The sequence below is a fragment of the Semicossyphus pulcher genome, unplaced genomic scaffold, assembly GCF_022749685.1.
Source record: "Semicossyphus pulcher isolate SPU_LCO1_2020_fin unplaced genomic scaffold, fSemPul1.0.p SCAF_8, whole genome shotgun sequence".
NCBI classification, from domain to species: Eukaryota; Metazoa; Chordata; class Actinopteri; order Labriformes; family Labridae; genus Semicossyphus; species Semicossyphus pulcher.
The window spans coordinates 29,063,740-29,090,703 of record NW_027211759.1 but is presented as its reverse complement, the minus strand read 5'-3'; the positions used below and the strand labels follow the sequence as shown (position 1 = coordinate 29,090,703).

Here is a 26,964-nt window from a genome sequence, read left to right as displayed (position 1 = left end):
TTTTTCCTCCCACTGGTCCACACTGGGCAGCGCTCGGCCTCATACTGCCCAGGCCGAACCGACTGGTGCTGCCGAGTCGCAGCTGCAGGTTTCATGGTGAGGAGACTCGTGGTGACTCTTCAGTGAGGACAGCCGGGCGGAGACACTCCCCAAGTCTGATAAACATTAATTGGATTTGCAAAGAATGCTGGGTGAACAGCCACCCAGGGAGTTTTTGTTAATGAGTGCCTGACTTGGTTGCATGTGTCTGTTTTCCTTTAACAGTGAGTCATGCAATACAGAGCAGCTAAACAGGGAATGCCAGCGCCCTCCCCCGTCTCACCCTCTCCTTCCATCGCCATAGGCTCAGCAGCTCTGTTGTGTAATATTGTGTGAGGTCTTATCTAAAATGAACTTATATAAGAGGCTCCGGCTATTGTTACCTTGTAAGACTCATTGATTCTCAAATAGATTTAAATCAGCATGTGAGTTTAGCCAATTTACAAACATTTTTAACATAAAGTGCCATCGCTTGTGGAGCATACGTGCAGCAGCTTAATGTAGAAATAATACAATGATGGTATAGTTTAAATGATAAAGCATAGCTTTGCTGTATGAGGTATATAAAGCAGATCAATCCTCCTAATTGATACCTTATAATAATATTAATAAACTGTGTTTGTATAGCACCTTTCATACAAGAGATGCAGCTCAGTACAATAGTCCTGTACAATAAGGAAATGACCTGCCCTGAGTGCTTTGCATGAAAATAAACAGAAGAGAGATAAAAATGATAAAGTGCAATGATGACAATAAGATGGAAAGTAAAACTTGACTGATAACAAAAGTAAAATAAGATAAGAAATAAAGATGAAAAAAAATCCATAACATAATTTGGAAATAAAATATTTAATTGCAGATCAATGGCATCCTTCAGAGGCTGTTAAATTAGATATCTGTTATAACTGCACAAGTGACTTTGTATAATCATATATTAAAATTCCACATCTTGTGGGGGGGGGGGGGGGGCTAACCCTAACCCCGCCCCCTACAAGCCCACTTTCTTCTGATTGGCCAGCTCTCTGAAGCCTGCTGAGGCTGCACTTTGTGAGGTCACAAAGGGCAGCGTGCAGAACAAACTGTGTGAAACCTGGTGTTCACAGCAGCCTGCAGACTGAGCTGAGAAGCCTGGGGATTACTCCAAAATACTTTTATCTACAGGTTTGAAACTTCACCCACGTTAAGGCTGGACATCTAACATTGTAACATTATCTATGTGTCTTAAAATGTGAAACAGCTTAATAACACATCTTTAAATAAATAAGACGTTGAAGAATATTTATTTTTCACTGGAGTCATTAGGACTGATAATTGTGTTACATCATAGTTATCACAATAATTAGGATTAACCTGTGTCAGCCTCACAGGCCAGAGTGTTTCAGTATATACCTGTAGCCTCAGGTGAGTGAGAGAGGCCTGAATGCCAGCTCGGTAGATTACACCTGAGCCATGGATGATAAAGCTGTTAGAGTCTAGAGATCTTCTTTACCGAATCCTCCGTCTGCCGTGTTTTGGTGACACTGTGTGGAACAGTAGAGCCTCTCGTATTTGGCACCCAAAGACAACAAGCGTTCCAGTCCTCTTTGTCTTCATCTGCTGCACATGTCACCAGATTAACTCTAATTTGCACTAATTGTTACAATTTGAAGGCAGCGTATTGTCTGTGTCAATCTAGCTCGGACATCGCTGCTTTTGTGACAGGGTGGCGACAAAAGCGGATCACCTTGCGAGGTTGTTGTGGAAGGTGACAGGAGAGTCTGTGTTTATAGGGTCAAAAGAAGGGCTAACAATGCTCATCTTACCTGGGTGACAAAGCTCACCTCTGCCCATCACCCCTGCAGGACTGAGGAGACTGAGAAAAGGTTTGCGAGGGCAGGGTGAGGGGATCCAGGCAGTGATGGAACAAGTCAGTGACTCGCTGTAACTAAGCCGCTTTTAGCATGGCAGGAAGATTTGAAGTCGAGAGGGGGACATTAAAAATGGAAAATGCGATGTGGTGATTTGCACAGTGTTGCCTGGAGGATATGATTCATTAGGGGGCAACATCAGAGCCATTTGAGGACAAGGTGTGTGACCCCAGAGCTGCCAGAGATGCCAGGCCTTCATCACTCACACAGGCCCGGCTGCTGCAGCGCGTCTCCTCCATCCTCGGGTTCTCGGACCTGGCAGGGCAGAGTGTGGGGCATTCAGGTCAACACCTGACCCGCACATGATACGGGCTAAAGCCTGCAGTGTTGTAAGCATATTTAGCACCAAAACCCATGACACGCACATTTTGATTATGGAGATAAATACACAGGCCTGAGAAATCGCATACACACTCTGTGCTAGTCGTACGCTACACCTGCCTCAGCTGCAAGTGGGACCTTTTATTTCATGAGTTCGGCTCCATTAAAATAACAGTTACGTTGTGACATGGGGCCCTGGGTCGGATCTCACTCCAGGGATGGAAAAACGCAGAACTTAGACGAGGTAAGATTTCCAAGACTGTGGCAACTTGGAGAGAAAAACAGCTGATTATGTTGCTCTGAAAAGTATGTACATAGTTTTAAGTCGAGGTTATTTGAGGAGCGGGTGATGAAGCTTGACTACTTTACCAAATATGTTCTCTTGGGATTTTAACTCAACGGAAAGGATGTAAAAACTGGGTGCCAACAATGGTCCCATTGTGACAGCATTAAAATCAGTTCAATTTTCTCAGGCTTCTGTTTTTCATTATCAGACAGTGAATAAAATAATGAAAGTACCAACTTTAATGTGCACCTAATGTTTAGTTTCTTTACTGACTCCTTACACAGAAAGATCTTTAAATATTTCAGAGGATTTTGCCTGTGATAACTGCCCTTCTACCTCACATTGTCATAATGCCGTTGCCTCTCCTGAATGTTGTATTGTGTGGGGAAGAAGTTTCAAGACAAAGGCAAAAGAATTTGTTGCACATTTTTTGCTGACATTCTTCCGGGTCGCGTTTATTTGAACGCTGCTTCCCTATACGACTGCAGTGCAGAGAAATAAGAGATGAGTTAAGAGAGATGCAAATAGAGCACACACAGTAGAAACAGAGTATTCTGAGCACTGACTGATTGAGCACAGGACTGTGATTATGGCTGTTTGAAAGAGCTTTGTTTTTAGGGAAGCTGCATTTAGGCACAGGATTAGTTAAAAGCTCTGGGGTTTTTTTACATTATCCTGAAAAGTGAGGGATTAATTTTTCAGACACACTGTTGAGGAAATGGGCTTTTGTTTTTAATGCCAACAAGCTCCAATCATCAAAAATAATACCAGCGAACGTGACCTGTGACCTAATTCTGGTCACTTTGTGGCAGTCTGGGTTTGTGTCTGCTGAAGAAGACAGACAGGATGATGTTGTGTCTGTTCCTGCTTTATCCACAGGACCTGAAATGATGTGTCATGTATTATAGAGCAGGGGAGGATTATGTGGTGTCTGTGTGTAGGTGGGATTGTTGAGCTGCCACAGTTGACACAAATATGCAGCAGTAGGTCAGCCTCCGCCTCCATCCACAGCCCCACGCAAAAACACCTGCAGACACAGACACTGAAACGATGTCATTGTGCACAGAAAGAATGAGGACAAAGCACCAACCAAACAACAGTTTTATCTATTGACTTTCTCATGAATCATATCATGAAAATGAATGATTTCGGCAGTGGCTCAGTGGTAGAGTCAGTTGTCTCTCAAACAAAAGGTTGGTGGTTCGATCCCTCACTGCTGCAGTCACATGTCTAAGTGTCCTTCGGCAGGACACTGAACCCCGAATTGCTCCTGAAGGCCGTCAGAAAAGCGCTTTATAAGTGCAGCCCATTTATTGTTCTGTACGGAAGCCCTAAGCAGACATGCATTCATACATTTCATGTACTCCATCTCCCCGTGATAACGAGTAATTTCCGATTGTTTTCTCTGGATCTCGACTTATTTATATCTCGAGACAACAACGCTGCACCACTGTAACGTCAGATGATCATAACTTGTATCCTCAGAGTTGCAAAAGCACAAAACAAACAGGCTTAACTTACCTCATGAGTATGGGCAATGGCAGCATGGCATGTCCTGCTCTGTAATATCACAGTGAGCACCCGGTTCTGTTTTCTAGATCGACAGAAAATTATCCCGTTATCACGAACAAACAAGCTTTGTTATCTCGAGATAACGAGATACATAAGCCGAGATCATGAGAAGACAACTAAAAATAGCTCGTTATTACGGGAAAACAGAGAAAATGAAATGTATTGATGCTGCCTTAGGGCTATTTCTGCACATTAAAGTTGTGCAGATTCATTATCCGTAATTAAAAACTAACTGAAGGAAGTCATGATTTTCTATATGTATGTGATTTATTATATATTTAATTTATTGAGAAAGGCAAGTCAATAAGAAAAATATAATAATTCAATGATAGTGGTGTAGTTTAGTAATCAATCAACTTCTCGTTTATATTATTGGTTTTAGCTTTACGTTAAAGTCAGAGATTCAAGCAGCTACATGTTTGTATCATCTGAAGAGCAAACACCACCCTGTGTATTTATATGTTGCAGCTGAACTGAATGTCCCGTAACTGAAGCTACGCAGCAAACATATAGTTCAAAGCAGGACTGTGACTGATGCATCCGACTCCATAGACCTCGCTACAATCGAACCACCGCTTGTGTTCCTGCTGTCGGTCACCAGCTGAATGAAGGAGTTTGTTCTGCTGTCTCCCCCTCTTCACCGCAGTGGAGTGAGCCTCTCCACATGGCTAATGAGATTTGGCTTGGCCTGAGCCCCGCTTAATTTTCAGCTTTGTCTCCATCAACAACCACATGCGCTCAGATTTACTGCAACAAAGAAACACTCAGAATCACTCGGTTCTTTTGACCCACAATGAGGATAATCAGACAAACACTCAGAATTTGACTTGATTGTAATAACTTCACAATAATAACAGCTTATTGCATGTTCTTGTAATACACAGACTGTGTGCTGGGTGTAAGTCAGCTGCTATTGTTGCAGTAGCTTTAGCTGAGTCAGTCGCTGCTGTGCAAATATGAACCCTCTGTGGGACTGAGGCTGCCTCACGCTCAGACAAGAAACTATTTATAGCTATAGATTTATGAGAAATATTCTTTTCTTTTATTAGATAAACAGACAAAGAATCGACCATGACTTTATATCATATGGGATTAAAAGGAAGCGCTTCTATCGGCCTCTGTGCAATAAATCTAGATTCATAAGCAGCAAGAATAAAGAATAGACTGAGGTAGCATCACCAGAAACGCTTTATAAATCGGCACTTCCTTGCTGATCATCAATTATCACATGTAAGTCGCACTTGAGCCTATAATTGCTTCTATGCCTGTAAGTGTATTTGCTTGTGTCAACTTGTGAACTCGACCCACATCTCGCATGCTGTCACGTTGTCACTGAGAAGCTAAAAGTGCAGATGCTGCAGTCCACCTGCCAGCCAGGTCAAACTACCCACAAGTCCTCTCTGCCAAATGGAGGGAAACTCTGATCCTGTCTGTTTTGGCTGGCAGCTCGTATCGCTTCTCTGGGCCTTGTTCGGCAGCTGGCAGCAATTAGCCAGAGCCCGACAGAATGTAAGGCACCAGGTTATAGCCTCGGAGAGGAGGTAATTTGCTCCTGCTTTAACTCGTCTGGCCGGGTCACTCTGTGGGGATCCTGATGGTTCAGGCATGTGGGAAAGGTGTGGCTCTGGGAGGCCAACAGCTGCTCAAATGACTTTTGTATAGTTGTGCTTAGAGTTGACAAGGCATAGAAAGTATCCTCAAGCAGAAGCAGAGATCTTTGTGTAAAAATACATTTGAATGACCGATTCAACTTTTTACTGAATGAAAGGTGAAAAGAAGAGGCTCTGACGTGTCCTCACAGTGTAAGAGTAAAGAGTAACCCTTCGCAGGACATTTCTAACGGCTGTTTCTGTGCAAAGTTAAGTGAACCATCATACGTCATTTTTGGGAGTGTACTTTAGTCCTGTGTAAAACAGCTGAATTGGGAATGTCTTGCCTTGAATCTGCTCAACATCGTGTGTAGTGACTATCCAAACCAATGTTCCAACCTTCAGCTAGTCACCATGCATAGGTGAATGAAAACAGGTCTTGACGTGTATCCAAATGATATATGTCCAGAATGATATTGCATTTGGGTGATGTTCCCGTTTATTGCAATGACAGAACAGATGAGTGGTGATTACCAGTTGATGATGAGTGTTTATTGTTCCAATGACGCTGTGATCCTGCGGTTATGTCTGTGTGTTACGGTAAGAACCGCATGTTCCCTCCACCTATACCAACCAACTTCTATTCACATGTGACCTATAAACACATGACCTAGTCATGTGACCAATTACCCAACTCAAATACATACCCTAGTGGTCAAAGTAAATCATTATAACAATATATTCATCAAATGATTTACAACTGAAAACAACCATAACACACACGCTCAAAATGGCTCCAACATCGTGGTTTACTTTCATCTGTGATGCTACAGATTATCCCTGTTGGTCCCAGACATCGCTTACACTTTCTCCTTGTCGAGTTTCCCCTTTTGTTTGTTAGGTCTGATAACTATTTAATCATGTAACGTCTGTTATGCATGGTTTGTAATGATGGATACACCAAGGAGTTGAGTGTTGTGTGATATTGTTCCTTCTATTTAATCTATTTAATTAACAGTTAAACGTTGTCAGAAAAGTCAATACTAAAAGTACAGATAGCTGGAAACTCTAGTACAGTACAGTACAGTACAGTAAACATGTATTTGTTCTTGGTAACTTCTTACTCCTAAGACAAGAGATACAGCAGCTCGCACTGTGTTGTGTAAGTGTCAGGACTGGCTGACCGGGCAGTAATGAAATACAGTCCCCTGCTGCTTCATGCTACAGGAATAGCAACATTTTTCCTGTCACCAAAACAGGGTGATTTACTGATTGTATTTTGGGTAGTGGGGGAGAACTAATATGAGCAAAGATACTTGTAGTCGCTAAGAGGACATGTCCTTAGGAATGCAAACATTCAAACAGAAATGCTGCACTGTAACCAAACGACTTCAAGTTAAGCAGAGAGTTGGTGCTCCAACATCTTTTAGTATCCTTCAATAAATCATGTTATGATCAACAAGAGATAAAGAGCTGCAGAGAGGTAATTACAGCACTTTATTCCCCCCGACTACCTGCAGTATAAACTTCATACTCAGCCAATGTCTCCGGTCCTGCTGTGGACTCTGCAGCTCTCTGCTGCTGTGTGCAGCAGGCGGGAGGCCAGGAGCAGCCAGGGCGTGGTGGGATAAGCTTTCACCTACGCATTACTTGTCAGCATGACTGTAGCATCCCACAGGGGTTTGTGGCAGCAGCAAAGAAGGTGCAGAACAGTAGACGAAATGGAGGGGGGATAAGAAGCTGACAGCCCCACTGGTTTTGTCTCCAAGATACAGTGGCAAGTGAGCAGGCAGAGGAAAGTTGTCTGTGGAACCCCGTGGGAGGCCCATTGGAGCTGCACCTCCTCCCTGCTGTCTGACTTCCTCAGCACCATGATGAGCTCTCCTGGGAGGATCATGGGATCTGTATCTACAGTACCTCTCTTTATAGTTCCATAACCCTCCCCACCCTTCCCTCAACCTGCAGTCCCAGAAGCCCTTTTTACAGGAAGCTAAGTGCCAGGCCCCTGCTGCTGCGTCTCCGGCTCAGGATGGGTCCCTTGTTGAGTCCCATCCGTACGTCACCGGCAGCGGCAAAGACAGAGAGCACTCCCTCACCGATTATAGCAGCAGCACAAAGCAACCTCTTGCTGTCTGTCTGCAGCTGCCTTTCTGCACTGTCTGTGTCCTGGAGCAGAGAAAATAGTTTAGAGGAACCTGAAGAGGAGGAACACAAAGAGGCACCAAGGTCTTAGGTAAACAGAATATATGAATATGTGATGCAGACAAGTGCAGAGTGTAGGGGAGAGCTATGTCGAACTAGTTCTGCATTAAGAAGAAGTTATTGATGTTTTCTGGATTTGTTCACATCTGAAGACGACAGTGGAAAGTCTGTGTTACTGAACTTCAGAGCATCAAAGTTCCGTGACTTCAAGAAGAATTTGTTTTTGTAAAACGGAGTCGAGAAGCAACATCCTGACTTACAGTTCCTAAAGTAAAAGTCGGAGGAAATGCAACGCAGGCATCATCGTCATCACCCTTCATATTTCTTTGGAGGCTGTCTGTGTGATCTCTGACCTGCTGAGTGAACCACCTGTCTATAGGCTGTGGTGGACTTAAGGTGTGGTGGTGGCAGCATGGGGGAGATGTGCTATGTGGGAAGACGGGACCTCACCTGCCTGCTGTGGTTTTAGCCTCCTCCAGGGCTGCTGCTGGGGCCGGAACAGGAGGGTCCAACCCGAGGTATGTTTGGAGGCAAGAGAGGAAAGATGGGACGGACAGATATCTGTTCCACATGCTTTGTTTTGGTATACGTCAGACATACAGAAACTGTGACTGTGTTTCAGCAATATTTGGTTGGCATGGTGAGATATACTGTATCTGCATTGTGTTGCTCCAGTGGCTCCTCCTAACAAATGCATTGTCACCTGGGTGACAGAATGCACACAGTACAATGACTCTCCCACATGAGCTGTGGCAGGTAAACAGTGCCTGACTTGCATACAGTTTAATTATGTGTTTGACCTCTACATACCCAAACATACCCAACATCCTGTATAAGAGTTCAGAGCTAGAGCATGATTTCTTGTTCTCTGCATGCTATAATATAAAAGGAAAAGTTTGTCACTTCTGGAAATGCACTTTTCAATTAATTTCTCTTTTAGATGAGAGGACTGATATTGTCTTCATGTATCCTAAATATGAAGCTCCAGCCAGAAGCTGGTTAGCTTAGCTTAGACTGTGAGAAACAGCTAGCCGAGCACAGTCCAAAGGTAACAAAAGATAATACAGATAAAACCACAATGTTATATGTTTACACTTTGTTTTCTGTCCAGATTAAACAAACAAGATGTAATGTTTTACCTCAAATGGGGCCTGTGCTGGCAGCGCTTATTTTTCATACAAAACCAATGTAGTTCAGCGTCCTCAGCGCAAAAATGCCCTCAGTGTCAGCTGTGTTTTGTCGCTGCGCTCACAGCGCTCTCCTTCGAAAATAGCTCAACTTTTTGAAAACCACAGAGCCCATCGATGTTACCTCTTCCTTCACCGACCAATCAAAATCAAGCAGGGACGGGACATCTAATATCAACTGTGTCAATAACAATGGCGGAGGAGAAGCTAATCCTGGCTGTCACTTACATTTATCTCATGTCTTTTTTTTGAGGGTACAATCTCCAGTTGTAGGGCGATTCCTTTACATTGTTTTTACATTTCTTTGTCAAATTGCCATGAATAAAAGCAAATATTTAGTAGACAGAGCAATTTAAGTGCTTCCAGACAACTTTCGTAACCTAGCAACAGTAAGCGCTGGTGAGAAGCGCTCTGAAATTGAGGTTGTGGACTCGCTGTTAGTGGACACAGGTCCTTAAAGAGTTTCAATGGTTCTGTAAGGCGGAGTTTGTTACAGTTGGACAGGCCCAGGTCATCTGTGTTCCCCTGTGTTCCCCTGTTTCCTGTCTTTGTGCTAAGCTAATATGCTGTGTACAGCATACAGACATGAGGGTATTTATGTCAACTGACTCTCGGCAAGAAAGCAAGATTTTGGACTAAACCTTTAAACTAAATGTCCCTGCTTTTACCCTTTAATACTTTCAGGCAGTCATGTGTGATTTTATCATGAATGTTGTCACAGCAGCGTAGGTGCAGAAGCATTACTAGTGCTTTTCCCTTTCTTTGCATAATTCAATATAAAAGGAAAAGTTTGCATTCATCCTTAATATGAAGCTATAGCCAAAATGCAGTTAGCTTAGCTTACCAAAACCTTTGGATGCAATTAGTGCTCCCAGGCATAAAATAACACCAGTAAAACTACAGCTTTTGGTTACACTTCTTAGATAAAACAAACAAGAGCTAGTTTGTCCTAATTATAGAAAATATATAAAAATAGAGCGTTTGCAAACAAATAATCCTCAATGCCTCTGCACTTAATGACATCGAGGATGTAGTTTATGCTGACTAGAATTTTCATGATGATGATGATGATGACTATATTGATCTTGTTGATATTGCTGATGATTATTATTAAAAAAACAAAAAACGCCCTATACACGGCCTGTCAACACCAGCGTCTGATCGCACTTGAAGCTGTGTGTTGGCTCTTACTGACTTCGTTCCCTCCTGTCCTGATCATTGCTTGTGTTGTAGCTATGCTAAATGAAAATTCTAATGAAATTCTAACATTGTAACATTTTGGAAAATAGGCCCCAAGAGAGTTTTTAAAAAATCCAGATGGAACTGCTGGAAAATGGAAGTGGGAAACTAATTTTGGTTTGTTGTTTTCTGGAAGTATCTGCCCGGGGGAGTGGGATGATTGTTTTCTTGCAAGGGTTGCTGATGTTAAAAATAATGTAGATGCTGATAAGGTTCTTATTACCCTAATCAATGCTTAAATTCTCCTATTACTGCAGAGGAAGAAAAAAGGACTTAAACTAAGAAAAGCAGCGGGTCTTCTACTGAATGAATTATTGAAACTCCCGTGTTTTATTTATATTTGCTTGGAGTACAGCCCGGTTCCCTCTGTTTGACACAAATCTATATTAAAACCAATCCCCAAGTCCCAAAATAATGGCCCTGTTAGTTACAAACTCTTAATGAGCGATTGTCTTGTTATTTGGAAACTTTTGGTTTGTTGGCAGATGAACAGAAGGCTTGAGAAAGAAAAGACCTTGTACTGATATATATATATTCTTTATCCATGATCATGAATGCTAGAATCCAAGAAGGGCGACCTACTTTTACTGACGGTATTAAAGGGGCTGTATGTAAGATTTTACATATATTCATCAATCAAATCTAATTTTTTATTGCCAATGTGTGAAGGGATAGTATGGGAACTGATAAATTGAGACCTTCCCCAACTTCCTCCATTGCCTCTAACAGCCTGTAGGCTGATTTTTATGTAAAGCACTCAGGACGGGTTTTGCGTGAAAGAAGAGGATGTGACATATCTACGCGTTCGCGAGTACCTCTGATCGACGTCAGGGGGAAAACTAGAGTCAAGGCATGACTCGGCAGGGCATGCGAATCATGGAGAGACCTTGGATTGCTTTAAGGGATCAAAACAGACCCACAACTTATTGTTGTCATAGAAACAAAACCATGTTCCATCACAGTACAAGTGCTTCATCCCAGCTCTCTCCAGCCGCCCTGCCCTGCCTGGCTAATGTTCACTAATGCTTGTGATGACTTGCTGGTTCGCGTAATTTGTCGTTTGGTTACAAAGCACAATGCCGGAGTCATGCAGTGTATTTATGTTAGAGCGAGTTGGCTAACATTAGCATGCTCACTAACTATAGTTGTATGAAAGTTGTGAGGCAGAGTTTGTTACAGTTCGGCAGAGCCAGGCAGGCATAGTGCATACAGACATGAGGGTATTGATGTTATCTAACTCTCTGCAGGAAGCAAAACCGGTATTTTCCAAAACCTAGTTCCAAATCATAAAACTGAATATCTCGAAAATAATTTGAGAAAATTCACTAATTATTCTAACCCTTAAATACATCAGTGAAGTGAAGTAAAATGACTTGCACAGCAGCATGGTGTAACACAAGCATTTTACAAACCAAATCTACAGCAAAGACTGTACTGCAGCAGCGCCGGGAGCCATAAACCTGTACGCACTGTGCATATAATATTTTCTATGAGCATGAACGGCGACCTCAGAATTTAATCTCTGCTTTGTGCAGATGATGTTGTCCTGTTGGCTTCATCAAGCTCCACTGCCAGTGTGCATCACCTGGTTTGTGGATTGCTGTTCTGAAGTCTTTTTGTGAGCCAGGAGTGACCATATTTTGATGAACTTGGGGTTGTTAAGTTATCAAAGTACTAAAGCATGCTCAAGGCTTATTCAGTGGCTGGGTATTGAATGACATTGTTTCCCACACAATGAGATTCTGTTCACGGCTGTTTCATTAAAAAAAAATCTAAGAGACATTTTGGATGGAAGCAAACTAGCCTACTCGTTGAACAAATCAAACCGGGCTCCTTCGTTTTATTACTACAGCCCCATCTCTTCTCAACCCTAACTCCAAACGATGGCTGCCACAATAAATCAATGTAGGAGAAACACTGAAAGCGCTCACAAGCCAGGTAATGTGGGCACAGTTACTTGTTCATCATTGTTAACATTTTAATATTATAATTCACTCACCAAACTGTTTGGACTGTTGATTTTCTGCAAGCCGGACGTCTTATACTGCATGAAAATAATCTCTGAAAGTCACCAACATTGCAAAGAGCAAAGATCAGTCAAGTTCAGTGATTGACATATAGTAGACAGCGAAAGGGACCCACCTGTAAGCAAATGCAGCCACGCCCCTAACTATGCATTACGTTAAGCCTGAGTATAATTCAATCAAAAAATCCATCCCAGTGTAGTAATAGAGAACAAATAGTTTTTCTTTCAAGCCTGCAAACATGTTTATTTCTGCTGCAAGGTAAGGCATTTTAACACAGGGCTCTATAGGAAATTACTCTCTTTTGGAGCCAGCCTCAAGTGGCCACTCGAGGAACTGCAGTTTGAAGCGCATCCACTTTCCCTGCCCCAGAGGTTGTTGGTTGTTATGAAGCGTGAACTGTTCTTATGTGGCTGTAATCCAGGTTGTATAATATGAGTGCCTCCCACTGTTGACCTTGTCATTATTAATCAGCGCAGATTTAAAGGAGCCTCCCACTTCCCTTTCTCCCTCTTGTTGTCTCTCTGCCTCCCCACTCTCCTGAAAGGCCACTCCACCAGCAGGGGCCCATCACATGTATGAGTCTTCTGCTCCATGCTCCTGTGATTTAACTTCATGATTATTTAGTGCTTTCATTGAACTTTTTAAATGCAACAAGAGATTGGGGAATATTGGAGATTAGGAGAGTGCAATAAGGAGGGCAGCAGCAGCTTCCTCAATAGCTCATCTCGTCTCATCCCGTCCCAAAGCTGAGGCTGATTACTGAAGTGGCCTCCACTGTTGCATAACAGCTGTCAGCTAATCATATTCATCTCCTTCCTGGGCTCTTCATCACATGGAGCACCTGAGTTGTTTCCTCCCCTGTGGTGGCGACTAATTATTGGAAAACAAATGTCCTCTTCTTCCGTTTGCATCATAACAACAACACTGAGCTGATGCTGTAACGTCTGGTTTCTTGTTATAAGAGTTGATATTGTGCAGTAAAACCATTTCAATCTTTAGTCAAGATTAGACTGACGTGTCACAATATTTCCTGCTCTGATGAAGAAGATATGCAATCTGTTTGAATTCTGAATCTGTCTCTGTTTTTGCCAATGCTGCCCCCACACTGCCTGATGTTGCATTTTTGAATACATTGAAGGATTCAAGAAGAATAGGGGCACATTATTAAAATACTACATTATTATCTGCGCTGGAAAAAAAGCAATCCATCCTTAGACATCACCAGTGTTGAGAGCCCCGGGACCATATAGTTAAATAAATATACCATAATACAGCGTGGGAGCACCTTTATTAAACAAGTGATATTAATTTACTGTTGTGATATCATATAATTTGTTTTCTACGGAGCCTAACTTCAGAGTGATCAGTCTTCTTCATCCTGCGGTCCTTTGACATCTTGCAGCTCGCTTGGGTGTTCAAACACTTGACATTAGTGACGATTCGCTGGAAACAAGAATTATTAGATTTCCAGAATAGCAGAGGAGTGTATGACACCGCTTTGCACAATGGAGATTCTCTCTAGAAGAGAGCGAGCAGTCTACACAACATTACTGTAGAATAAGTGTGGCCACGACGTGCGTGCGTCGGTGTAAAGCTCTCTGTGGCTGCAGCGTCGGTGTAGGAGAGCGCATCAGTCACACAGCATGGTGTAGGTGGACGACAGCAAACGGGTAAAAACAAATCTATATCGGGAAAGCCCCAGCTGTCAGCTGCAGAAACCTGAACAGGTGGCTCATTCAGTGTCTTAGCTGCAAACGCGTCAAGGCGCATAGACCCTCAACAGCTTGCCTCGCTCGCTAATCTCCTCTCTGACGACAGCGCATTCACCTCGTGCGCGTAAAACCGTTTGTACGGCAGGTTTGGGTCGGTGGATCAGTCATCGGGATTTTACTCATCAGTGTTGTTTCAGTCGGAGTTGGACTGGTGGAAAGAGTGTCTCTCAGACTGGACAGAGTTGGATACAATGAGTCTTTGTTGGATTTTATAATCTCTCTTCTGTTTGGATCCAAGCTGCTGCAAAGACTGAAACTGATATCACAAAATGTTGCCAGAAATTAATAACAAGGTGAGGCTCTTTGATTTGTTGGTGAAATATTAATTTCCTGCACTTAATTGTGATAGTATGTCTAGGGTGGACTGGTTTATATTCATAGTCGATATCAGTGGGATTTTCCATCAATGTCAGAAGTGGTCTGGTTTCTAATCATTGAAAGAGTTTTGATGTTGTTGTCATACCACACTTTTTCTCACACAGTATCACTTTTACATTTCCCTGTAGTGACCGGCTAGCTTTTCCATGGAATAAGAATTTCTTTTGCCCAGATACAGGGCTTCACTCCAGACTAATTCCTTTTTGGGTAAAACCCTCCACAGGTATCATTTTACAATGATAAACTAAAATGGAAACATTTTACTCTCCATTCTTTTCTTTATCTGTATTGATCCCTGCCAACAATTATCCCTTTTGAGTTATTTCCATTTCTCCTCCACAAGTTATCCCACATGAATGCTTATTCTGTAGTCCGCCCCCTTTCTCCTGACCACGTGCCAAGTTATGATGAAAAATCTGATCCATTTCTATTTCAGTCGTTCTTTCGCCTACTTATTCCAGCGTTTGTTGTGCTGACAGATTCTGTAAGTCTATATGCGTTCTGGTGTATTTTTCACACCTTACATGGAAAGTGATATAAATTTAACCCTCGCTGTGTTTGGATCTTAAAAATAATTAAATTGGTCTTATTTTTTTTCTGTTTTTAACACAAATTTGATCACATGAATTGATCAGTGATTATGCACACAGCACATGCATCCCTGTGGTCGCATTCAGTGCCTACATGAAACAACTTGGTGCATTGACATTGACGGGAAGTGTGATTACACTTTCAAACATGCATGTCCGACAGTTGATGGTGTGCATGCACACAGCTTTACACTTTGTTGATGTTTACCCAAAGTTTTATTGCTCTGCTGACCCTCTGACCAACTGACCCTGGAGGGTCTAATGAGCCAAAGCTGCTCTCACACTCCTGCTGCGATGATCTGACCTCCAGCAAAGACCCCGGGTCACACAGATACAGAGCTGCAGGCATAACTCTTGACGGCTGATTCCTTGTCTTCACTTCTTACTTCTTTATTTATGTGTGAAACCTGATTGTCACTGCGAGCATTACACAACATCTCTTTTCATGCATGTTCTATTTGTGCAGAGTGTAAGTGGTCTGCATTAAAGTGCACGCAGGAAAGAGTTTATAGTATCAAACATTGAAATCATGTCTGTTTGAAATATTATGTCATTTGTTTCTTTTGCTCGAAACTTGAAATTTAGGTTCTTATCAACAGCAATATGCCTATTAAACCTTATCAATGTTGATCTTAAAAAATGAGACAAAAAACTTCAAGTTGTAATACAGAAATGTTTGCACCCCGTCACTCTTTAGTCCCTGAACAACTGACGCTCATTATTCATATTCACATTCTGACACTCAGTCATCACAGTGCACTTAAAGGTCACAGTCACTATTTTTTTCTGCGCTTGGGCATATGTTATGATGTCACTGGCTTTCCACTGGCTCAGTGCTCATTAGGCAGGCTTACCGAAGACCTTTACAGGTGATGTTTTAGAAGCCAACCTGCCACATTAACCTACATGGCTCCTGCTGTCACCCATCATGCTCCTGGGATGCAACATGACCTCTGTATGGTATTGCATGAGTCTATGACCATGTGTTGGCTGCTTGTCTTACTGAAAGACTGTATCAACATCAATGTATGAACGAAGCTGAGGAGTTTTTGCAGGATAAGTGTAGTTTAAACCTGTAACCAGTAAGACCAGTAGGGAGTAAGAAGAAGGCAGTTCAGTGTCTCATCTGCATCTACAGGTGGACCAGTTCAGACCCTCCTCCCACTGAACTGCTGCTTCACGGATCTGATCACTGATCAGTGGAAACAATAAAGAATATGATTAAACAACCCCCCCCCCCCCCCCCCTTGCCTGCCAGGCTGGCAGAGTGGGTGTAGCACGTATCCCTACTGGGCTAAGCTTTATCTCACCCATATGTTCTCTCTAAACACAGCTGCACGCTCATCCGTGGATTAGTAAAGCACATGTTAGCTGGTTTGGTGTCAGAGAGAAGCAGACACAATCATCCCAAATGTATGTGTCCGGAACTCTGTTATTAAGAGTCATCACTTCCCTTTAACGCTTTGAGGCCAGTGTATCTCCGCTGTTCACAGGCTGTGCGGCACGTGTACCCTCACTGCTCTACACATGGACGTGCACATGTGCACACACCTGCTCAAACAGGCAGGAGCACCACATAGTGAGAGGGTCGTTGTTGCTGGGTTTTTTTTACAGAAGCAATCTATTTTAAGATCACATTGCATTATTTTTGCTCGTCTGGCTGCAGCGTTGCTGAGCTGCCCACAGGCTACGTGTTTCTGCGGAGAGTGGAGAATCCAAGCAGCATTAACACTGGAAGCAGCTTTATTATTATTTAAAAGGACTGCTTTAATGTATCTCTTGTGATGTAAAATAGTTAATCAATCCGACTTTAGAGATGATGCTGTCATGCATTTTGCAGTTCACTGCAGACCCACAAAAATAGAAAAAATGTGCATATGTGATCGTGGCTTACTGTTCTCATCTTATTTAATGAACTACTCTGATTCCTCCCACAGACGTCACGACCGGAGGCCTTCCCTCACCCTCACAGACTCCCATCAGAAGGCAACCGTCTTGGATCAAACCGACCCTGCTCACAGGTCAGTGCCTCCCTTCTGCAAGATGCATCTGTATGAACAAACCCACCATTTCCCTTTGTTTATAAACTGCGTTAGGCTCTACCAACACCTTGTCTACACATTGACATGTTTTTCCTCCTGGGATCTTAGAAAAACATGCATGTGACTTTAAACATCTGTGTGCACATATGTGGTTCTGTTGTGTAACGCATCACAGATACAATCGCACCTTATTGGAACAGCATGCCCCCAGTTATGTACGGGCACGTAACTGTGTTTACTTCCTGTGCCTGTTGTGGCAGGTGCTTGCAGCTATATTTAGCACTATCTCTATGCGTCATAACCAAGTTGGCAGATCCTGCCGCAGCTGTTAACACGTGAGAGCAAATAATTTACTGTATAAATGAGAAACCTTTTTGTTCCTGGAATGCTATTAATTATTAATGCGAAAAAATGTATGATGTTGCTAATCCATCAGTGCTCAAGACTACAGGGTAGCATGCAGGAGATGGGGTGGCTCTGTTTTGAAAATGTCCCGCTGAAATATGAGAAAAATTGCAGCTCAGTAAGATAAAGTATATGTTAGATATACTCCATAAAGCCCCTCTTAGCAAAGCCTCACCTCTGTAGGAAATCTCATATTTCCTTGAGAGCTTGGCATGAGACAGAGGTCTAATTTTGCCCTTCACTGCCATCTTCATTAGCCTGTCGAGGCTGGGACACATGTAATCGTGCTTTCAGAGCAAGCAGGATGGCAGGAGGAGAAAAGCAGGTTGCTGCTCCTCTCCTCCCCCACAGAGCCTCCACAGACAGACTCTGTCAGGGCCCAGCCTCACAGGCTTTGTCCCCATTTCACGTTAACCCTGATCAGTAATTCCAGCCACCACCCGCTGGGGGTCCAGGTCACCCGAGCCTGCACAGACCAAATGCATGTGAAAGGGATGTAGATCACTAGCTAAGAATACAAACCAAAACCGACAAGACACAAACACATACTCATGAAACAATGAAAGGGTCTGTAACAAGCTTGTAGCTACAAAGTAAAAAGAATAATACATTTAGACTTGACACTCACTGACCAACTCTCTCTGTAGCTGCTTTTGTTGTTCAGTGTTTGTTATTCTGCATGAAAAGGCAGAGCGAGATATTCCCTACGGGGAAATATCTCAAAGCCTTCTAGCTGTGGAAGTTGGCAAACTTGTTTGTTTATTTTCCTAAATATTCTCAGTTTTTCTTAATTAGACTCCAGTTTGCTTTATCTAAATCACTCTGCCTGAAACACTGAGCTTTCAAACTTTGAAACCCCTGACTGATCATGTTTCTTCTGTTGTCTGACCCAATTTGATTTCTCTTTGTTAAATCTTTGTCATGTTGTTTATGTAATTTTTTTATTGGATGCATTCAAAATAAAAACAAACCCTCTGCTTTACAGAAGTTTGGACCTGGTGTCGGGACCTTACCTCAGCTTGAGCCGCCGGTGGTGCAGGTGGTGGTCAGCAATGCTAAAAACCAACACCAGCAGTCCGACAACATCCTGCCACAGATTGCCATTAAAGGGGGTCAAAACAACTTTCAGACACACCCGGTGAGACTCTCACTCAGCAGCAGCCTGTGATATCTTACTGCAGCAGTATTTTATCTTTGCTCATTATACAAAGGGGCTTCTCCTCTCTATGTGTTTGTTGGTACAGGATGAGAGGCCGAAGCCCACCCAGCAGTTCACCATGCGCTTTGGTGCAGCAATGGACAAAGTGTCAGTCTCCCGCAACAGCAAGATTATCAGCAACAAGCTGGAGAAAGAGAGATCGTATGAGGGACAAAGGTTACCCATGTCCCCTATCGGTAAGTTGTTAAAAGAATACAAACAAAAGTAAAGCACAGAGATGTTATTTAACATTTAAATCTTTAGACGGTATTTCAACAAAAATATGTAACCAAGTCATATTTTTCATTCCACTAATGCGGTAAAAATAACCCGCTGGCATTCATAATCCTCTGTTCTTGGCAGAGGAGTTATTGATATAAAAGTGACTCATCCTGTCCTCCTCTTACTTCCTGTTGCAGAGGCACTGAAGAACTTCCAAGATCGGCTGACGGAGTTTGAGCAGGAAGAAATCATGGACTACGCCGAGATCTGGTTCCTGGGTCTGGGCTCGCAGAAAATCGAGGGTTCCCAAGGCTCACCGCAGAACTCTGGATATGATGACGAGCATGGAAGCTACATCAGGGTAACAGAGATGGAGAATTACACAACAATCACTTTGGTCATCTAAGGGTTAACTACATCTTATTAAAGCAGTTTAACATTGTGCTGACAGTTTTACATGTCAGTATTGTAATAAATCAACGTTGCTTACTGTTGGTCAACACTTGCAAATTGTCAGCCGGCTGCAGCGACAACACTCACCAGACACATAACATACATCATGAGAAGAGATATGTGTCAACATCCTCCACTACGTTGTTTTACTCCCAAAGGCATGTGAACCAAGACTTTTCAAACAGGCCCAGCAGTAAAATAAAGAGTAATGAAAGTTCACTGTGATGAATCAAATTGCAAATTGCAACTAAAAAGAGCTAATATTCAATAAATGCTTACAAGAACTACACTGATTTAAGCTACCAGGAAAGTAGCTTAGAAGATACAGTTTTAATGGATTTAATTATTTAAGTATACAAAATGTTTGTTAATTTGCTGGAGTATCCAAAATCACTATTACGCTTCTCAGTTAGAAGCACAAATCACATGCATATGTGCAGATACATGAAATTGGAGTACACACACACACACACACACACACACACACCGGCTTTCCATCGGTCTAAGCTGAACTGTGTATGACCAGATGTCTTCATGTGGCCTTAATCCAGCACCTGCCCACGTTTAATACTGGAAACAATAAACTGCTCTGAGGTCAGCAGACCATGTGACAGCAAGCTTACCTGACCTGTTAAACCAGGTGACTGACAAGCAGTTTTGTAAGTGACAATACATCATTTCAGGCTGAGTGACACTGTTCAGATTCATGTCTCTATTGAGGCTCAAAGGCCGTGACAGTCAAACATAGCTCAATATAATAATATTAATACAGTGCTCTTTGTGTTGCTCTTCCAGGTGCTGCATGACCACATAGCCTACAGGTTTGAGGTGCTGGAAGTGATCGGGAAAGGCTCCTTTGGGCAGGTCCTGAAATGTCTCGACCACAAGACCAATGAACTCGTAGCCATTAAGATGATACGCAACAAGAAAAGGTACGTCCAAACACTTCATTCTGGTAGATCTCATTTCATCCTGACCTTCAGTTGAACCTGTTCCTGGAAAAGATCTAAGAATTATATGTCCTGTACTACTCATTTAAATCCCACTACACTTTACCAGATGCACTTTAGAACAAGTTATTTGTCACATTAAAGGAGGCAACTCTTTCGCGAGAAGCGATACTCATTCTGCAGCCGGATCATTTTGCATGTTAGGAGTCTGCCAAATCAATGAGATCCTGATTTAGCATGATAGAAGTCGGCACGTTATGGTGTTATCTTACCTGTCCTACCTCACCGAGGATCACAGTGGCAGCGACTGCGCTGAATCCTGCAGGTTAGATGCAGGAGCCATCAGGTTTAAGAAGTCTCTTCAATAATGCAGAAAACAAAAAGGGGGCAAACTGCCAAAGCAGAACTCTGCACGCTGTTAGCTGATCTTATCTCACCTGGGAGAACATTGTGAATTGTTAGAATTAAGAAATAGCATTAGAATAAAATGGAAATTAGTTCGAGAAAAATGACAGATGAAGTATTCATATAGTTTGTTAAAACTTCCCAAAGCATCCTAGTGTTCATCCCCTTTTGTCAGAATTTAAAACTCTTGAATAGACATATTTATTTCATTATCTATTCCCTCCCTGTTTTCCTTAAAAATGCATTAATAATGATGTTCAAATAACATGATATCTTTGGATTTCAGAATGTTAACCCCTCCCGTAAATCTGTCTTCAGGTTTCATCACCAAGCTCTGGTCGAGCTGAAGATCCTGGACGTGATAAAGAGGAAAGACAAAGACAACCTCCACAATGTCATCCACATGAAGGAGTACTTTTACTTCAGAAATCACCTTTGCATCTCCTTTGAGCTTCTCGGGTCAGTCAGTATGCTTACATTGTGCATGCATTTTAGCAGCTCTTAATCAGTTGTTCAAAAGGTATTTAAGAGGAGCCACCCCTCTCAAAGGTACAAAGGCAGGGTTAGATCACTGATCCGTCTTCAACGGAGCTTCTTTTTGTCTCTATTCATTGCTTGTAACGCTACGTTACTGCAATTAATCAGGAGTTAAGTGATCTCTGTGTATCTTATCTGTGTTTTAGCGTGATCTGATATCTATTTGAGTGGAGATAGTTTTGTGTATCACTCTGGCTCAATGACCTTTAGAGGACGTCTTGGTCTACCACCTTGTCTAACATTACTGTCACCGAATCCTTTAGTTAAGGCCTTGATTGGGGACCTATCTCTTACCCCTTCTTGCTTCATGGTGTGAAGGCTCCGGTTACACAGTCTAAAGACGTTAACGCCTATCACAAGTAGCAAGAAATAGCTGGAGGACACATCCTGAGCCTCTCCCTCTGACTGTGAGCACAATCATAGATTATTTTCAAGTGTGAACTTGGCAGTCAGCAGGTGTTTTATTGGGGGTAATGTGAGGTGTCAAACTGAGCAGCCTTCTTTTTTCAGAGCGTTTATTTGAGGAATATGAAGCTGTTCTTAATGTGGTGCATCTTTATATAAGTGAATCTGTATTGAGCTTCCTCTGCATGCCATCCTTGCACTGTATGACCAGAGTACATATATGGGAAAAGCAAAAGTGTTGTGTTTTAAATAAGTTATGCAATTTTTGTTTATGCAATATTTGTTTCTTTCTACAGGGTGAACTTGTACGAGCTCATAAAAAAAAACAACTTCCAGGGCTTCAGTCTCGCTCTCATCCGTCGGTTCACTCATGCCCTCCTGAGGTGCCTGCAGATGCTGCACAGGGAGAAGATCATTCACTGTGACCTCAAACCGGTAATGACAATATATTTTTTGAATATTGAACATGAGACACGATTTAGGATTTAGAGATTTAAACAATCACTGTAGTGCTGTTAATTCTATACTGCAGGAAGTGCAAATTTGCCCCATCTTGAAGTGCAGAATAACAACGCAGCAGCTTTTTATAGCGAGTGTTGAATGTTTTTTCTGCTACTTTCAAACAGGAGAACATCCTTCTGTCTCAGAGAGGACCCGGGAACATCAAGGTGGTCGACTTTGGATCGAGCTGCTATGAACAACAAAGGGGTAAGAGAATGAAACATCAACAATCCCTGCTCCCATGTTGCCAGAGAAAAGGCCCTGCCTACTCCAGAAAATGTTTACCTTTATCTTAACACTATTAGTCCTCACCACTTCTGTGTTTTTTATCCATCAGTCTACACATACATCCAGAGTCGCTTCTACCGTTCTCCAGAAGTCATCCTGGGTCACCCCTACAGCATGGCCATAGACATGTGGAGTCTGGGGTGCATCCTTGCTGAGCTCTACACAGGCTATCCTCTCTTCCCCGGAGAGAGTGAGGTGGAGCAGATAGCTTGTATCATGGAGGTAAGAATGGAAGTGATAAGAAGTGTCCACATTTATTGCTGGTTTTATTCTAGTGTGTTAAGGTGTCCCGTTGTTTTAATTTACAGGTTCTTGGAATGCCTCCAAATGATTTTGTTCAGTCTGCATCGAGGAGGAGGCTTTTCTTTGGTGAGGATTTAATTTAGTTAGCTCTTTTTATATCTTATGTACTACTATTATCTGTTACTGATATCTCTGTATGTTATATATGCTTCACAGTAGATACATGAATAACTAGGCTTTTACTTTGCTACAGGAACAAGGTGTTATAATGATAAATAAGTATTGTTTGTGTGCAGACTCAAAAGGAAACCCCCGCAACATCACGAACAGCAAGGGGAAGAAGAGGAGACCCAACTCAAAGGAGCTGTCAACTGCGCTGAAAACGAATGATGCTTTGTTCTTAGACTTCATCAAACGCTGCCTCACGTAAGTTCACTCTAAAGTAACCCAGCCAGCATTTTTCTGTTGAAAAAATACGTTTAAATGACGACTTTGGCCCCCGTTGAAAAGACGTTCAAAACTGGACTATTTGAAGACGTTGATTAAACGGTTATGTTTACACCAGGTTTGACCAACTTCTGTCACTAGATTCATCACACATTACACACATATTAACGGCAATTTTCAAGTCTCACACCCAGCTGGAAATAATTTGTTCTAAGAAAGTTCTGAGAATGTTACGTGCGATGTTCTTGTAATGTTTTGAGCAGGAAGTTTTTATTAGTAGGAGAACGTTTTTACTAGTGGTGAGAATGTTCTTTTGTTATCAAATCACATTTCAGGACTGTTTTATAAATCACGTTCTGATAGTTCAGGCCGTACTAACATCCTGAAAATATCTTCAGAATGTTGATGTTAAAACGTTTTGTCTTAGTTTAAGTTTTAACGAACTTTATTTGAAATGATAAACATCCTTAAAACGTTCTTTGAATATTAGATTAAAACGTTTTCTTTCAAACATAATTCCAACTTGTAGGTAAAGTTAGCCAATGTTATGGGAACGTTCCCTGCTAGCTGGGTAGCGACTAAAACGATTATAAAATCAAGCAGTGCATCACAGTCACAGTCAGATTTTGGAGAAATGCCGCTACAATCATCACTTTCGTAACCCTTTCATTGCTAAAATGAACAAATTAACAAAATGATAATGATTTCTGACACGTTGATGTGGTAACTGTATATTAGCCGGTTGAAAACAAGCTGAAATGCTGAACACATACAGAACTGATTTCATCCTGTTTTCAACCAAATTTCAAAGTTGAAATCCCGGTTGGTGCTCACTGGGAAACATCAGTCTACAAGCCCAGGCTTTACTTTTATCTATCAGATATGAATTTTTCATGAAAACCTGCTTCACCCATACTCTTTTAAAGATCACATACCAATATGCGCTCGCAAAGTTATTATTAAAATTATTTTTCTGTTCTTTTCAGTTGGGATCCAACCAAGCGTATGACCCCTGATGAGGGGCTGCAGCATGAGTGGATCCTGGAGGGAAATTTCAACAAAGTGCGGCCTAGAACCCGGCCAACACTGAAGAAGGCCTCAGACGGTTCAACCAGCACAGAAAATGGCAGTGACCACAGTTTCCGCAAACAAGCTAACGGCAAGCCTGGTAAGACTACAGTCAGTTTACTGGTTTTATTATTTTTTTATTAGTTAGTTTCATTGTAGTCAGAATTACCTGGCTAAAATAGAGTAAACACTTCCCTTACATCTATATTTTTTTCAGTTCAGGTTGAATAGATGCTTGGTGCTCACTCAATTATGGTGTGTTGAGACCAAACACAGAGCAACTTTTTATGCAGCACTGTATGCAAAGTCAAGACGCCAATAGAAGCAAATAAGCATTGGAGCAGGTTGAAATTATTCAACATCAGCAAAAAAATTTACGCAACACAGCTGACGAAAAATCATAAAAAGCGCTCTGACTCACCTGATGTCACACTCAATCAGAAAAGGATGGATAATTTATGGTTGTGTGTGATCACAGCTCTATAAGTAAGTGTCTTTACTTTCCAGAACAGAAACAAATGCTGTGCCAAAGAGGAGACGGAAATTTGCTTTGCGTTGGATCTGAACACACTAATTGAATGAATATTTGCAAATGGCGGCCGATAATAGCAGCAAACAAACCTCAGAAGTTCTTTTGTTTTATCCTTGAGCTGACATTTAATGCCTTTTGTTTCCTCTGTACAGCAGAGAAGGCCAGCTCAGACAGCAGCACTAATGACAAGCTGAAGAGAGACAGCTCAGCATCAGGAACAAAGATGGCCCCTGCCGAGCGTCTGCGGCCCATCGGGGCCTCAGCGGAGGAGGAAGTGTGTGAGAGTGAGGGCAAGCACTCCACTGAAACCCAGCAGCCAGAGGGAGGTGGAGAGAGGCCGGTTCACATCATCATCAAGCCTCAAGAGGAATTGGGCACAGAGAGAAAAGATAGCCAGGAACCGTCTCAGTGTTTACCACCTATTGTCTAACAGTGAAAGGAAACCGTGCTGCATTCATGACAAGTGGAAAATGGGGTTGCTCAGACTCCCACTTCCCACCTGTGAGCAATTGAGTTGTTGAAGTGGAAGTTAATGGACACCTGAGAGAAAGTTTGGGCCTGCTCACACAGAAAATGTAAAGATTTCTAATGCTGTTTTTTTGCTACAAACACTGCCATGTTGGTCCTGTGGCCTCAGCAGATCACAAAACAACATGTTAGAGAAGTCAGACCCAAGACTTGAGTCAAGTTGAAAAATAGCTCAAGCGAATGCTTTCTCCTGATGGGAAGGAAACTTTTAGTTCCCACATTAAGTAAGCACAGAACACTGATCATCAGCAAAGAGGGACATCTTCTATTTACTGTTTTAAGTATGCAGTCTTAGTGTTTTGCTTTCTTCTTGGGAACTTTCAGTTTGAAAGAGAGAGTGAAGTCAATCAACCAGTTATTATTATTATTATTATTATTATTTTTTATAAAGGCGTTAAGATGCAGATGCAGGCAGGCATTTTGTTTAAATGTCACGCTGTCTGTCACGTGAGAATGCACTTGTTGAATCGAGATCAAACAGTTAAAAACCTCATTAGTAGAACAGCTCTTGAAATCTTTGATAGACTTAACTTTTCTCAGTTTTCCTTATTAAAACAAATAAGTTGACATAAAAAGGTGCATGTGTAGAAAACGGATGACATTTTAATTTTTTGCCGTATGATCGATTTCTTTAGAAGTTGTAATAATGGTAACATGAAGAAATGTGTGCAATAAAGGCTGAGCCAAAAATGTTTTTTTATTTTAATGAAGTTAACATATAATTGTCATATTGTTTTTAAGTGAAGAATGCAGTTGCTGAGATATTGATTATTATTGATTTCACTTATTTATTACAGAATGTTTCATATTTGTTCAATCATTTAATTCAACAATCATAAAATATGAATTTGTAATAGATTTTATTGTATATATTTCTGCTCTGATTCCTATGTATGTGTAATACAGGCATATGTTAAGAAAATATTTCAGATATTTATCGAGGAGTTAGACAAGGTTTTACTTGTTGTGTTGTTTCTGTATGAAAACATTTTGTATGTCTGTATAACTTTTTTATATTAGAAACGAAAAGACAATCCTATAATTGATAGTTGTGCCTTGCAGTATTAGACATCTTGCACTTTACTATCGTGTGTGTACACTTGGATTAGAAACAGTTGGATTCTTACCTGTCAAACAGACCAGGGTTCAGACTACTCTGCCAGGATCCCTTTATTTGAAAGGATAATGTCTCATCTAATGTTTCAAACTGTTTAATAAGTAATCATCAAAATTATATTTGATTGATGTCTTTAGTCGCCAACAGAGATCCAATCTAAACTGAAGATAGACCAGGGCCCTCATAAACTCAGCTAACAGAGATGCTGACAGGGTGGATTGTAGCTGAAATGAGAAAAGTAAAAAAATAAATAAAACATTTTTATGTCTCTTTTGATTAAATAAAAAGTTGTTTCAAAGAAAAAATCACATGTTTTTATATTTCATTATTTTGTCCTATTTATGTTTCATTTCTTTCCATCACTTAACAGAAATAACATTGATATAATGTGATGTTGTCACTTGTTGCAAAGGATCGCATTGGTTCTAAATCGCAGTACAGTCGCCCACCAGTAGTTTCTAGGTAAGTATTACATTGTAAATTGGATTTGGAAAAATAATTTTTAAAACATGAT

General features: G+C 41.6%; 1 protein-coding gene across 1 annotated transcript; it reads left to right on the top strand.

Moving 5' to 3' along the window:
* Positions 1 to 14,299: 14,299 nt before the first annotated feature.
* dyrk4 (dual-specificity tyrosine-(Y)-phosphorylation regulated kinase 4) lies at positions 14,300 to 26,730 on the top strand. The gene is made up of 14 exons (XM_069686307.1): positions 14,300 to 14,434; positions 17,047 to 17,130; positions 18,542 to 18,694; positions 18,801 to 18,951; positions 19,174 to 19,337; positions 20,225 to 20,361; positions 21,103 to 21,243; positions 22,023 to 22,161; positions 22,353 to 22,434; positions 22,565 to 22,737; positions 22,824 to 22,884; positions 23,055 to 23,184; positions 24,192 to 24,373; positions 24,958 to 26,730. Exons 1-14 carry the CDS (start codon positions 14,411 to 14,413, stop codon positions 25,233 to 25,235), a joined length of 1,899 nt encoding a protein of 632 aa, XP_069542408.1. The 5' UTR covers positions 14,300 to 14,410; the 3' UTR covers positions 25,236 to 26,730.
* The last annotated feature ends 234 nt before the right edge of the window (positions 26,731 to 26,964 follow it).